The sequence below is a fragment of the Choloepus didactylus genome, chromosome 16, assembly GCF_015220235.1.
Source record: "Choloepus didactylus isolate mChoDid1 chromosome 16, mChoDid1.pri, whole genome shotgun sequence".
Classification (NCBI taxonomy): domain Eukaryota; kingdom Metazoa; phylum Chordata; class Mammalia; order Pilosa; family Megalonychidae; genus Choloepus; species Choloepus didactylus.
Window position 1 is genome coordinate 33,666,405 of NC_051322.1, and position 14,647 is coordinate 33,681,051.

The 14,647-nt window shown below is 39.6% G+C and overlaps 1 protein-coding gene across 7 annotated transcripts in view; it reads left to right on the forward strand.

Moving 5' to 3' along the window:
* The first annotated feature begins 5,768 nt into the window (after positions 1 to 5,768).
* PIAS2 (protein inhibitor of activated STAT 2) overlaps positions 5,769 to 14,647 on the forward strand; it is a 141,327-nt gene continuing 132,448 nt past the window's right edge. For 4 of the 7 annotated variants that reach the window (XM_037805534.1, XM_037805537.1, XM_037805538.1 and 1 more), the window contains exon 1: positions 6,037 to 6,202. In XM_037805534.1, the coding sequence (XP_037661462.1) occupies positions 6,179 to 6,202 (24 nt within the window). In that variant the 5' untranslated portion in view covers positions 6,037 to 6,178. Of the gene's footprint in view, positions 5,841 to 6,035; positions 6,203 to 14,647 lie in introns of those variants that run through there. The other 3 variants (XR_005212152.1, XM_037805533.1, XM_037805535.1) reach the window with 2 other exon arrangements.

Here is a 14,647-nt window from a genome sequence, read left to right on the forward strand (position 1 = left end):
GTGTGTGTGTGTGTAGGGGGTGTAATTTGTTACACAGCAATAGACAACTAAAACAGAGAGGGAATGATATAAAGTACAATACAAATGTAAGGGTGAGCACTGGATTGGACATCATAATGTCCTAACTGTGCCCCTAACTAGCTATATGACCATGGGCTACACATTTACCCTATTGGAGCTTAGTTTTCTCATTTGTAAAATAAAAGGCTTATACCTAATGGAGGCTAAAGTTCTTTTTCCTATCTAACACTTGAAACTAGATAGCTAATTGAGTTGAAATAAATACATAGTTGACAAAAGCCAAGGACATAATTTTCCAATAGTTAAAAACTCATCATGGTTGAAAAAAATGCATCTTTTATTATTTTTTATGCTTTCAAAAAATTCATAATATACCAAAAGTTACCACACCCGACATGACAATTCTTTTCTGTGACAGCAACCAATATTAGCAATGACACTATCAAAAATAACTTGTAAAATTTTTTAATAAAACTTTAGAATTTGAAATACTTTCAAACTTACAGGACAATTAAAAAAATACAAACCCCTACACAGAACTCTAACATACCCTTATCTCCCCAGATACCCAGATATACAAATTTTAACATTTTGCCACATACACTGTTCCATTCTAGCTATCTGTCCTTCTTTCTATCAGCCCTTCTGTCTATCCACCATCTATCTGTCTCTATCAATCCATTTTCTGAACACTTGAATATAGGTTGGCTACATCATGCTCCTTGAACCCATAATACTACCACGAGCATTTCCTAAGAACAAGGACATTCACTTATATAATCACCCTAAGTGCAGTTATCAAGTTAAAGAAATTTAATGTTGATATAACAACATTCTACGTTCTACTTGACTCTTCTTCCACAGTGTTCTGTAGGAGAGCTTGGTAAGCTGCCTTCTACACGCAGGACAAATTCTGGGACAGCGAGTATCTCTGGACACCACCAGACAGATTGAGCCAACAAACACATGCCCAGTATGTGCATGAAGGTTACTCTGCTCCCTCTGGAACCAGGACCAGGGATTCACACAGGGAACATGAGTGGCTTCTGATGAGCTGGTGACTGGATGGGGGAGGAGCCAGCCAGGGCATCATGAGATCCAATTGCTTTTAAGTAGCCTTTTTCTTGATTCAGCACTTGTTCTGGTACTGCAGTCCTTTAAATGTTTCTGGAGCTTTGAGAAAGATGTTTCTGCCAGTTCTTGCTAGTTGTTCAAAGCTTCTGTGGGGGGAGAGATCCTGAAGCATCTCCCTCTGCCGTCTTGATTGAGGTGGGGCCTCCAAAAATAATTTTTTAAATGAATTTGTAAAATATTGGGGGGGGGTTACTATGGGAGTATAAGGCATTGGACTATATGGAGAAAGACTGTTCTATGTACTTTACATATATTAACTCTTATTTAGTCTTCATAATAACCTTAAGAGAAAGGTGCAAATGCATCTTTTTAAGAAATATTTTTTAGTGGTAACAGGTATAAAACATAAAATTTACCATCTTATCAGTTTCAAGTATACAATTCAGTGGTGTTAATTACATTCACAATATTGTGGTACAATTACCACCATTACTACTACTACAACTTTTCCATCATCCCAAACAGAAACTCTGTGCCCATTAAGCATTATGGCCCCATTCCCCACCCCCATCCCAACCCTGGAAGCCTGTAATCTGTTTTCTATATGATTTTGCATATTTTAGCTGGTTCATATAAGTGAGATCATACAAATTTGTCCTTTTGTGTCTGGTTTATTTCACTCAAAACGCTAACGCATTCTCCATTGTAGATGAGAAAAGAAAAGTACTAGAAGGTCTAGTAACTTGTTAGCTCAAGGTCAACCATCTAGTATAGTGACAGAACTAAATTTTAAACCCAATCTGGCTTCAGAGGCTCTGTGCTTAACCACTGCAATATGCTGATTTTGTATGTTACTGGTTTCTCTATCAGAGATTTTAAACATTGAAAATATATTTCATCCAGATATTCCCTGAAGCTAGCTTCTCTTAGTAGGTTATTGTTTCAGTTAACTATGGCTTTGTAAAAAGCGACCCCAAGACTTTTGGTGTAAAACAACCATTTTATTATGATCCTGGATTCCATGGGTCAAGAAACCAGACAGGGTACAGTGGGGATAGCTTTATTCTGCTCCATATTGTCTAGGGCCTCAAGCTGGGAAGCTTCAAAAACTGCATGCAACTTGATAATGAGCTGAAATCTTCTGAAGGTTTTTGTCTGTCAGTTGGTGCCGGATGTTTGGCATCTCCATATTTCTGCTGAGATTTCCTCACATGGTGCTGAGTTCCAAAAGCAGGTGTCCCAAGTGAACCAGGAGGAAGCAGTATTGCCTTTTATGACCTAGCCTTAGATGACAGAATCACTTCCACTTTAGTTGCAAGCTTACTCAAATTCAAAGGTAGGAAACAAAAACCTCCACTCTTGTTGGGAGGTGTTTCAAAATCACAGTGTAAGAAGAGCATGTGGAATGGAAGAAATTGGTGTGGACATTTTTAGAAGATACAAGTTTCCCTACCTCCCTCATTTTTATGTAGATTCTTAGGTAACCAGAGAATCGTGGCATTTTGGAACTAGAAGGGAGCTTAGTTTTAACTTGTGTAGTCCAATATCCTGTACTCCCACACAAACCTTTCTTCCCCATTAGTTATTTTTACAATTTGTTCATTAAAAAATGATAGAAATAAAACACATAGCATTGCAAGTGAAATTAGTATGTGCACATGCCTAGTAATCTCCCAGGCACATATTCCTCTGATCTTTCTTCCTTTTTATTCATATTCTAAGTTACTATTTCTAAATATTTTGAAACAACACAGTTTATATTATACATCTAGATTTGCAACTTTTTCACTTAAAAATATGTGTATCTTGGACATTTTTCATGTCAGTACTTACTATATATACCTCTTGTTTTCATGGCTGCACCGTAATTCTTGACAAGTCTAGATTTTAACTTACTCAGCTAGTTCCCTACCTTTGGGTATTTGGCTGCTTCCAACTATTGCAGACATTTAGAGTTTAATTTCAGTACTTATAAGGTATCTTCCAATTGCAGCCAGATTAAAAGGGTGGCCCAGCCAGGTAATTGCCTAGAGCCTCAATCCATAAAGAGTCTTAAAACGTTTTATTATTGGAAATATAATGAGGAGAAAATTGTATTTAATAGAATTACTCTGAGGGAAGAGTTCTGTGTGTGGTTGGAAGTGGTACTTTGATATATAGCCTATAGGTGGGTGGTGACACTACCACATCTTCCTTCCCCACTCCCCTCCAGTGGTGTGTTATGCATATTATAAGGAAGTGAGAGTCAAGTAAATGCAGAGATTTCTTCTCTTTTCTTTTCTTTTTTAAATTTATTAGAGCTATTGTAGATTTACAAAAAAATCAGGCAGAGTACAAAGTTTCCATATACCACCCCCAACCCTCCACCCCCAGTTTTCTCTATTATTAACATTTTGCATTAGTGTGGTAACTTTGTTACAATTACTGAACCAATATAATTATAATTATATTATTTACTATAGTCCTAGTTTACATTGGGGTTCACTCTTTTTTGTTGTACAGTTGTATGAGTTTTTTTTCTGGTAACATAAAGACAACATAAAATTTCCCATATTAACTACTTAGGCATTTCTTTCTGATGAGTAGGATATGAAATTTAGACCAAAGCTGAATTGCTGGGGACAGTAAAAAGGAAGGCATCCTTTTCACCCTTCATTACTCAGCCTCTCCTTTAAACAAATATTGAATGAATACTATCAGGGACTACAGTTTAGAAAACGTGCCAAACTAATAATCTGGCCTGGGGAGAAAAAGTAGCATTCTACTTCAGAATTCTTTTATTTGCAACTAATAGAAAACCCATCTCAAATTAAAACGGTAAAAGAAAGGTATCGGCTCAATAAAACTGACAAGTACATTGATGGGGGGGTGTTTCAAAGTTAATTTAGATGATACAATTTTTTGTGATTCTCACTCATGAGATGGGTTGTTCCTCCAGTTGGCCCCTCATTGTAGGAAAATAGCTACAGCATTCCACATGCCAGAAGTCTTCTGACCTCTAATCACTGAATAAATGTCCCAAGCTTTGTTCTGATTGGCATATCTTCAGGCTTGTGCCCACACTTGGTCTAATTGGCAAGGCTAGGGGATTTCCTGCACTAATTGGACTTAATGTCCAGCGCTTATCTAATCATTGTGGCAAGGACATTACATTCTTAGTAACTTAGGCCAGTCTGGGGCAGAACCTGGAACTCCTTGCAGTCAAACTTACCCACTTAGCTAGTAACTGCTACAAATTGGGAGAAGAGCAGAATGGATGCTGGGGAAACAGCAACTATCCTGTGCACTACAAATAAGTCTCAGTGCACCCTTGCTTCTTTTAGAGTTGTTAGTGTTCGTGTTGGTCTCTCTTATGGGTTGAAGGTTCTTTGGTGGCAGGGAGGGCTGTATAGTATTTTATTCATCTTTCTATTCCCCCAAAGCTCCTAGCTTGCAGTGACTTTCACTTAATGTCTGTTGAACAATGTGAAACTACACTGAGGTATAAACCAATGTCTAAAGAGAATTAACTAAGATCAAGAATAAGCCAAGTTAGGATCCCAAAGTTAATGGTAAAGAGCCAGAATTACAACTTACTCTAGACAACTGTTCATTTATTCCTATATTCATTAAACAAATACAAGACCAATTTTTCAGTCACTTATCAGGCATTAGTCTATGGGTTTAAAAAATTTTTTTTAGGATAAAAATTTTAAGCAATAATTTTTATTATTTATATAATAAATAATCTCACAAATAACTACATAATTACTATGGATAAATGTTTTGAAGGAGAGGTTCAGGGTAATATGAGAGGTCATAAGAGAGAGACTTGAATTTAAATTGAGGGATGGGCGTTGGGGGAGGTCTTTTTGAAAACGTGACATTTAAACTTAGATCTGAAGGATAAAGAAGAGTTAGAGAGCATGGGAAATTATTCTTGGCCCAGGGATCAGCATTCAGAGATATGAAAACATGGAGAAAAAAAAAGTCTTATGGAGAAAGTGAAAGAGATGCAGTGTTGGTGGAGAGAAGGGAGAGGGAAGAGACAGTGGGTAGGAGCCAGATTAAGCAGGGTCTTGTAAAGTGTTTTCAAGCCCTTTCCTGGTTGGGTTCCCCCCACCTCTTCAAGGAAATTTGAACCCTGGTCTCAGTCCAGAGACTTGGCTGACCAACTTGACTCAGCAGCTTCTTAGTCTCTTATCCTGGATCAGCATATTAGGGGTGCCATCTAGCTTCCTTCCATCTATGCTGCCTTGGCATTTAATTCTTTCCTAGCTATCTGATTTCCCTGATCTCTCAGCTTTCTATCAGGGCCCTTCTGAGTGCTCTCTTAATTTCACTGCCCCCGCCCCTCTCAACTCTGCAGTCCATGACATTCACTGCCCTTCAAAGTCAAAGAATCAGCCAGATAGTAATTTGAAGATTATTTAACGAGGTCCCACCAATCCTGCACCGTTAGAGCAGAACAATAGCTTACCCAACACCCATATTAGATTGTTCCGCCACGACTACTCTGGGGGATGGTTTTATCTGCGACAGTGTCTTCCGTCCACAGCCACCATGTGGAAGGGCACCGTAAGAATTCTGTCAAAATACTCCTATCACGAGTCCTTTCCGCCTCTCCGCCACTTCCTCAGGCCAGACCCTCCTCAAGCTCGCGGGTAATGCTGCAGTAGCGACCGCGCTTCAGGGAATCGGCACCGGCCTCCGCGAGGTGGAAGGAAGGAACCGCGAGGGGCTGAGGAGGACAAGGCGACAGGATGGTACGCAGGAAGGTTTGAGGAAAACGGGGAGGGTGCGGGAGAGGGCGGGAGCCGACGTGAGGCCAACCCAGAGCCGGAGGAAGACGCCGGCGGAAGGCAGCAGGCCTGGGTGGGCAGCAGCGGCCGGGTGGGGCGGGGCCACGGGCGCCGGGGGCGGAGCCCCCGCGCCGGTCACGTGACGGGCCCGGCGGCGGCGGCGGCAGCGGCCCCGGCGTCTTTAGCGGCGCCCAGTGCAGGATGGTGCTTGAGGCGGCGGCGGCGGCCGTGGTGGCGGCGGCGTCGTTGGCGGCAGCGGGGTCTGTGGCGGTAGCAGCGGCGGCGCCAGCGGGTGATATAAAATGGCGGATTTCGAGGAGTTGAGGGTAAGCAGAGGCGCGGAGAGGAGAGCAGAGGCCGCGGGGGAGGGGAAGCGGGGAAGCCGCAACGTTGCCGGCCGCCGCCGCCTTGTTACGCCGGGACGGGTTGGCGGAGCTCCGAGCCCCGAATCCCGGCCGGCGTCTGAAGAGCACCCCAGCGGGCGGGGGAGGGGAGCGATATTGCGGGGGACGCCCGGGTCGTGCGGGGGCGGTGGGCCTGGGGCCGAGGGCGAGTTCGCCCGCAAGTCCTGCAGGCGGCTCCGCACACCTGGCGTGGAGGCCCGGGGCGTCCCTCTGGGAGGGGCACGTGGGGATCCGACCTCCCCATTTATTTTAAGAGCCGAGGTGGGAAGCATTATTTTATTTTCCGTCTTCGCAAAGGGTGGACTTGTCTGTGGCGATTCAGGAGAAGTCTACATGCTCCTCACTTGGTGGGAGACTTATTCTGAAACGGGAAGTTGCTCTTAGGAATTTTTCTCTTCTCTTATGGCTAATGCTACCGTTTAGTCAGGTCTGTCACAAGAAAAGGCCACTTGACCCTTCCAGTGCCTCGTCAACATTTGAGAGAGAAGCGTGGTCTTTTCGTTACTCTGCCGTCAACAATCGGCCGTAAACCTCGATATATGGTTAGTGCCATGGGAAGGAATGTGAAAGTCTGTGTTGTCATGAGGTTTGTCAGTGAACTCGTTTTGCTCTTGAGGAAGCATTTTTTTTTTCTTCCTAGCTTTATAACAAAGTAATTTACTTTATTGTTGATATCTTTGCATAGTAGAGGTTTGAGTTGGTGTGCGATGGTGGTAGGACAGAAAAATGTTTTTTTCCCCAGACTGAAAACCTTCAGCGAGTCCTTAACTGAATCAAAACTAAGTGTGATAAATGAGCGGATTTGTTTTTTTATGATCACTGAATTATTGGGGACATAAATGGCATATTTAATGGGAACATTTTAAAAAATATATTTCAAAGTAGAGAGGAATGTCAACTTGAAATTAAGGTAACTGCAGCCAATTTGCATAACAGACTTAGAATGTCTTTTTTGGAGTAAGAAGGAAGGGGAATCTGGTAAAAGATTCAGTTTTGTGTGTGTTTATTATTTTTCGTCCAGGGATGCTGTGGGGGAAGGAATGTTGGGTCATTTCTTACCTGGCTAGTAGTGGACACGAGCAAAAGAAAAATGTTCATGGTTCTGATTTAAAGGGAGATTCTTGTAGTTTACATAATGCCTGCCATTTTATCCCTCTATTGTTTCAAATCATTTAGTTCCCAGTATAGAGAAAAAGTATATTTCTGCATTTTATGCCCTAGTTTATCCATAGGACCCTGATGATAAGTAAAGGGTGTTCATATTGATAAGTCTAAGGGTTTTAGTGGCTCAGAAGCCTAGCTGTGGTGCTTTTAACACCTGTGGAACTTTTGAAACATCCAGGCCTGAGACTCATCTCTGTAAATTCATGCTTTAGGTTTTGGATGGGTTCAAAAGACTGAACTTGGAAGTTAAATTTATTTTTATCTGCAAGACTGTCTTAATTTTTATGTATTAACAGATATATGTATATATACAGCTTTTCCTCTTCCAAGTTTTATGTAAATGAAAGTTTTCCAGAACTTGTATTAGACTTATAAATATTGTCCATCAAAGTTTAACAAAAACTAGAAAATTTATTTACTAGCACAGGGCAGAAAGTGTGGTCACTGTTTAGGTTGGAGTGCAACCAGGAACTGGGAAGTGGTTAGAAACCAAAGAATCTTTTTCTCTCTCCTCTCAATTTTGTTTTGTGGATCTATTTCATTCTTCTCTTCTTGTAAATCAGCTGTTTATACTTCTCCCTGCACTTGATAGAAGATGGCCTCCTCCCACCCAGTTCACATCAGGGGACCAATGGAGACTAACTGGTGGGAGAGTTTTCAGAGGAGTGGAAGGTATGGGCTCACCTCCCTAGAATTTGCCTTAGCTGCTCAGTGCAGATCCATCTTCCCCTACATTCGAAGATGAATTGTACCCCCCTCCCTCACCCCCATTGTAAATAGTCATCCTCTCTTCAGAGTGCTAGAGTGATACCCCAAGGTTCTTGTAGTCTGTGGTGCTGATGATGGATGATAATGGTAGATGCACACTATAATGCTTATTATGTGCCAGGCTGTGATCTAAGCACTTCGTATACGCATACTTAATTCTCACAATTCTATGAGGATGTTGAGGCACAAGAGATTAAATAACCTGACTAATAAGGTCAAACAGCTCAAGCAGGGATTTTTAACATTAGAGGTGTAGAGTTTGTGCTCTTCAGAGTCGAAGCTGTACTGCTTTGTTCGTTTTCCTTTGTGATCAGATGGAGCTCCTGGCATCATCCCACAATCTTTGGACTAAATTAAATAACTAAGCAATACTCTTCTTATGTGACATACAATAGTGGAGGGAAAACAGGATAATTGATTAAAAAACTAATTAGAAAAGGAGAAGAAACATACAGGACTAGATGGTCCCTGGTCCAGAATATATTGTGATGGTCAGTGATAGTCAAGTTAATAAGGCCAGCAAAAATCATGAGCATTAGTTTATTGGGTAACTTCTTGGAAGTAGAGGAAATGGGTGGCTATTCTGGCTGCCACATATTTGACTGCTGATTTTGCTGCTAAGAGGATTTCCATTATGCCTTTCCATTGTCCTTCACGGCCACTCTCTAGTGGTCTGTATAACCAAAACAGCTTGCATCTGGTTGGTGTTACCATTTCGTGTACTGGAGGTTGGGAATTTTGGGAAGGGTTGAGATTGCCCTCAGTGTGGCTTCGGGACTCCTGTGCCTTTGCTTTTTAGGCTTGGGGGATTATATGGTGAGCCAACTTCTATAGGACCTTAGGCTGTTTGACAAAGTTTCATGTTTTTTGAGATTATGTGAGCCAATATTAGAGAGTGTGTCTGGTCATAGCAGAATATGGCAGCCCCACAGCTCTCCCTACACTTTGTCACCTTTCAGGTCTGGTGACCAGCAGAGTACTAGCCCACCTGTCTTCTAGTTCTTCTGGGAAAGAGAATCTGATTGGCTGAGTCAATCTAATGTTCTAATCATCTGTTGTTAAGAGACTGGAGTCACATAGTACAAAACTGACTCAGGAAATGATCCTCATGGGTTCAGAGAAAGGAAGAGGGAAGTTTTCTGAGAAGGGAAATCATGGGTTGTACATTCAAAGATGACTATAATAATGTGTTATTTATTAGCAGCCAAGGTGTCAAAGAAGAAATTATTCAATTTATCAGTTACTTGTTTATAGCATCTATATGGTAGAGGATGAAGGGATGGTTAAGTGGTTTGTGAATTAACTGTGGACCTGGGACAAACTGATAAGGTCTGATGGCCTGGCCCTCTGTGTCTGCCATCCCTCTTCCTCCCCCCCAAAATAGCTTCTAGAAAAGCCAAACACAGGGGTGGAGGAGAGACAGAACAGTTGAGGTTTTGGAATTCCTACCTCTTCAACCACAATAGCCTTTTCACTCTTCATTCTAAAAAAGGTTCCTGCTACATTATAACCTGGTTAATCTACTCTCCCTCTCCCCACTTCTCTCCATTTAATTAGGGTGGGGTGGAGTGGGGGAGTCTATTGTAGTGTCATCCTTACATTTTTTTCTTCGAAGGATCTCTCCCATATTCTTTATCCCCTTCCTCTTGTGCATTGAGAGTTTATTCTGCATGTATGTCTCAGAAAATTAGACTAAATATGCTTGCAAGAATCTGGTTGTGTACTGGAGCAAGCGAAAGAGAGAGAGCCAATGATTATAACTTTTTTTTTTAACTTAAAAAATTTTATGAGAGAAGTAGGATTATAACTTTTAAAAATTGATATGGAGTGGATAAATAAAATGTGGTATATACACATGATGGACTACTACGTAGCAGTAAGAAGGAATGATGTTATGAAACATGACAGCATGGATGAACCTTGAAGACATAGTGCTGAGTGAAATAAGCCAGGCACAAAAAGAGAAATATTACATGCTACCACTAATGTGAACATTGAAAAATGTAAAATAAATGGTTTATAATGTAGAATGTAGGGGACCTAGCGATAGATAGCAATTAGTGAAGGGGGAATGATAACTAATTAGAACAGATAAGTTATCGTTGGTAAATTTAATGTTCTGGGAATGCTCAGGAATGACTATGGTTTGTTAATTTCTGGTAGGTATGATAAGAACAAGTTCACAGAAATGTTATTTTAGGTTATCTGTCTGTCTTATTCCTTTGCTGGGCTATAGTCTGTATATTTTCTTGGGGTACAGTAGGAACATGTTAGAAGTAATGTAGTTATTTAAGGTTAGTTGTTTTTTCTCATTCCTATGTTTTGATTTGCTTGAAATATTTTTTTATTGTATTTTTAAAAATTTTTTTGATGTAGTTAATAGTTAATTAAAAAAACAATGAAAAAATGTGCAGAGACCCCCTGAGGGGAGGAAAATCAATATGGATATGGGTAAGCTAGAAAGTTTACCAAAGTGAACAAATCTGATGTTTTATCATAATTTGAAGATCACAGACTTGGGTCTTTCATACTAAAAGGCTCAAGTAATTCTTGAACAGAAGGTTTTCCTGTGTAGAAGTCTTAAATGTTTGGTTCCTTACACCCAGCAGGAGTTGCTCTCTGGGTAACTTCAGGTTCTGTTAGGATGCAGAGGGAACATTGGAAACTACTGAGGAATTTAATTTGAGATTAGAGGTCCTCAAACTAACCTCCCTTCCCCCTATTGGACAGATAAATAGACTAATAGATGTTACAATAGATGCTATAAATGTGAAAGAATCCATCAAACGGTTAAAAAATATTATTAGTGGATATGTAAAATGTCCAAGAGGACTTCAACTGAGGTAGTGTCTAGGAAGGCACATTCAAAATTAAATATTTAATTTAAACTGAAATAGATAATTATGTTTTAATAGTAAAACTAAGATACCAGCCATAATAGGTACTCTTGGCATTTGTTTGTTCCTGATAAAGCTGACATTTTTCTAATTTAACATTCTGCAGATGTTTCTCCTTTCTCAGCATTTTTGTCTTTGTTTTCCTAGATTGGATCTTAGCTAGTCTATTTTTTAATTTAAAAAAATTGAGATACAATTCACATACTATCAAATTTAGTCTTTTAAAGGGTACAATTCGCTGGTTTTTTGTATATTTATAAAATTTTAGAGCTGTCATTAGTGTCTGATTCTAGAACATTTTCATCACTCCAGAAAGAAACTCCAACCCCCAGTATCCACTAATCTACTTTCTGTCTCTATGGACTTGCCTATTGTGGGCATTTCATATAAATGGAATTAGACATGTGGCCTTTTGTGTCTTTTTTCTGGTTCCATCCATGTTGTAGTATGTATCACAACCTCATTCCTTTGTACAGATGAATAATAGTCCATTGTATGGATATACCACATTTTATTTATCCATTCATCAATTAGTGGACATTTTGTTTTCCACTTTTGGACTAGTATGAACATTTTTGTCCAGCGTACAAGTTTTTGTTTGGACATGTTTCGCTTCTCTTGAGTTGATACTTAGGAGTGGAATTGCTGGGTCATGTGGTAATTCTGTGTTTAACTTTTAGGAACTGCCAGACCATTTTCCAAAGCTGCTTCACCATTTTACATTCCCAGCAGCAGTGTGTAAAGTTTCTTATTTTTCCACATTCTCACTAACACTTGTTATTTTCTACCTTGTTGATTACAGACATTCTAGTGGGTGTGAAGTGGTATTTCATTGTGGTTTTGATTTGCACTTTCCTTATGATTAACGATGAGCATTTTTTCATGTGCTTACTGCCATTTGTATATCTTCTTTGAAGAAATGTTTCACATCCTTTGCCCATTTTAAGATTATTTGTCCTTTTAAGTTGTAAGTTCTTCATATTTTCTAGATACAAGCCCTTTAACAGATACATGGTTTGCAAATGTTTTCTCCCATTCTGCGGACTGTCTTTTCACTTTCTTGATCATGTCCTTTGCAACAAAAAAGTTTTTAATTTTGATGAAGTTCAGTTTATCTTTTGTTGCTTGTGCTTTTGGTATCAAGTCAAAAAACCCATTGCCTAGTTCAATGTCATGAAGATTTGTGCCTGTTTTTTTTTTTAAATTTTATTTTGAAATAAATTTGAAGTTAATAGGAACAGTTGGAAAAACAATGCAAACCCTATACACAGAACTCCAGCATTCCCTGACCCCCCTCCCCTGATATCCCGATCCACTAAAGTTAACATGTCACACTGCTGTTTCTTTCCCTCCCTCCTTCCCTCCCTCCCTCCCTCTCTCCCTATCTGTCATCCATCATCTGTTGCTCTGTCTTCTGAACATATGAGAGCTAGCTGCACACATCCTTGAACAAACACTATAATTCACATATACAGTTCCCATGAACAAGAACATTCTTTTATGCAATCCCATTAAGCGCAGCTAAGAAGTACAAGACATTCAACAATGACACAAAGCTTACATTCTATATTTCCTTTTCCTTATGTCTCAACTGTGTCCCTTTGAGCCTCCTGTCCTCTATCCTCAGATCCCATCCAGGGTCATCCTTAGCATTCAATTGTGATCTATTTAGACTGTCTCTTTTTTTTTTTTCCCTCCCCCCTCAATTGTGGAAACATATATACAGCCTAAATCTTCCCATTCCACCCCCCTCCCTAGCCTTCCATTAGTGGGATTAATCACATTTAGAATGTTGTAATGCTATCACTTTCCCACCATCCATTACTAGAAATTTCCCTTCACCTCAAACAGCAACCCTACATTCATTTATTAACTCCCCATTGTCCCTTCCCCCATTTCTCTTAACCCGTACTCTACTTTTCATCTCTATGGTTATATTCTCTGATAGTTTCTTTGTGTTTACTGTGGGGCTTAAAATTAAACTTTTAAATCCATAACAATCTTGTTTATCTTTGATACCAACTTAATTTCAATAGGACACATAAGCTATGTACCTATACTCCTCCATTCCCCCACCTTTATATAGTTCTTGCCAAAAATTACATATTTTACATTGAGTTCAAAACCACTAATTTGTCATTCGAGTTTGTGTATTTTATATCATGTAGGAAGTAAATAGTGGAGTTACAATTCAAAAATTATTGACTTCTATTGTATTCCATTGTGGTCAGAGATTGTGCTTTTAATATGTTCAATTGTTTTGTTTTTTTTTTTTAATTTATTGAGGCTTGTCTTATGTCCGAGCATATGGTCCATTCTGGAGAAAGATCCATGATCACTAGAGAAAAATGAGTGTCCTGGTGATTTGGGATGTAAGGTTCTATATATGTCTGTTAAAATTCTCTATATTTCTCTCTCCTTTCTTTGTTTCTCTGTTGGTAGGGCTCCCTTTAGTATCTGAAGTAGGGCAGGTCTTTTATTGGCAAACTCCCTCAGCATTTGTCTGTGAAAAATTTAAGCTCTCCTTCAAATTTGAAGGAGAATTTTGCTGGATAAAGTATTCTTGGTTGGAAATTTTTCTCTCTCAGAGTTTTAAATATATCATGCCACTGCCTTCTTGCCTCCACGGTGGCCGCTGAGTAGTCACAACTTAGTCTTATGTTGTTTCCTTTGTATGTGGTGAATTGCTTTTCTCTTGCTGCTTTCAGAACTTGCTCCTTCTCTTCAGTATTTGAGAGTCTGATCAGAATATGTCTCGGAGTGGGTTTATTTGGATTTATTCTATTTGGAGTTCGCTGGGCATTTATGCTTTGTGTATTTATATTGTGTAGAAGGTTGGGGAAGTTTTCCCCAACAATTTCTTTGAATACTCTTTCTAGACCTTTACCCTTCTCTTCCCCTTCTGGGACACCATTTGGACGTTTTATTTTATCTGTCGTATCCCTGAGATCCTTTTCTATTTTTTCTGTTTTTTTCCTCCATTCTTTCTTTTGTTCTTTCATTTTCTGTTCTGTGGCCCTCTAGGACACTGAGTCATTGTTCAGCTTCCTCTAATCTTGTATTATGAGTATCCAGAGTCTTTAATTTGGCTAACAGTTTCTTTTATTTCCATAAGGTCTTCTATTTTTTAATTTTATCTTGCAGTTTCTTCTTTATGCTCTTCTAGGGTCTTCTTTATGTCCCTTTTATCCTGTTCCATTGTCTTCTTCATGTCTTTTATATCCTGTGCCATGTTTTCGTTCCTCGATTGTAATTGTTTGATTAATTGTGCCAAGTACTGTGTCTCTTCTGATATTTTGATTTGGGTGTTTGGGATTGGGTTCTCCATATCGTCTAGTTTTATCATATGCGTTAAGATTTTCTGTTGTTTTTGGCCTCTTAGCATTTGCTTTGCTTGATAGGGTTCTTTCAAGTTGTGAAAAAAAAAATACCAATCTAATTTTTCAGAAATACAAGTTGGTGGCATACACTTTCTCCAGCTAACCAGCAGATGGTGTCTGCGAGTCACCTATACCCCTCAAGTCAGTTCTCCCCAACT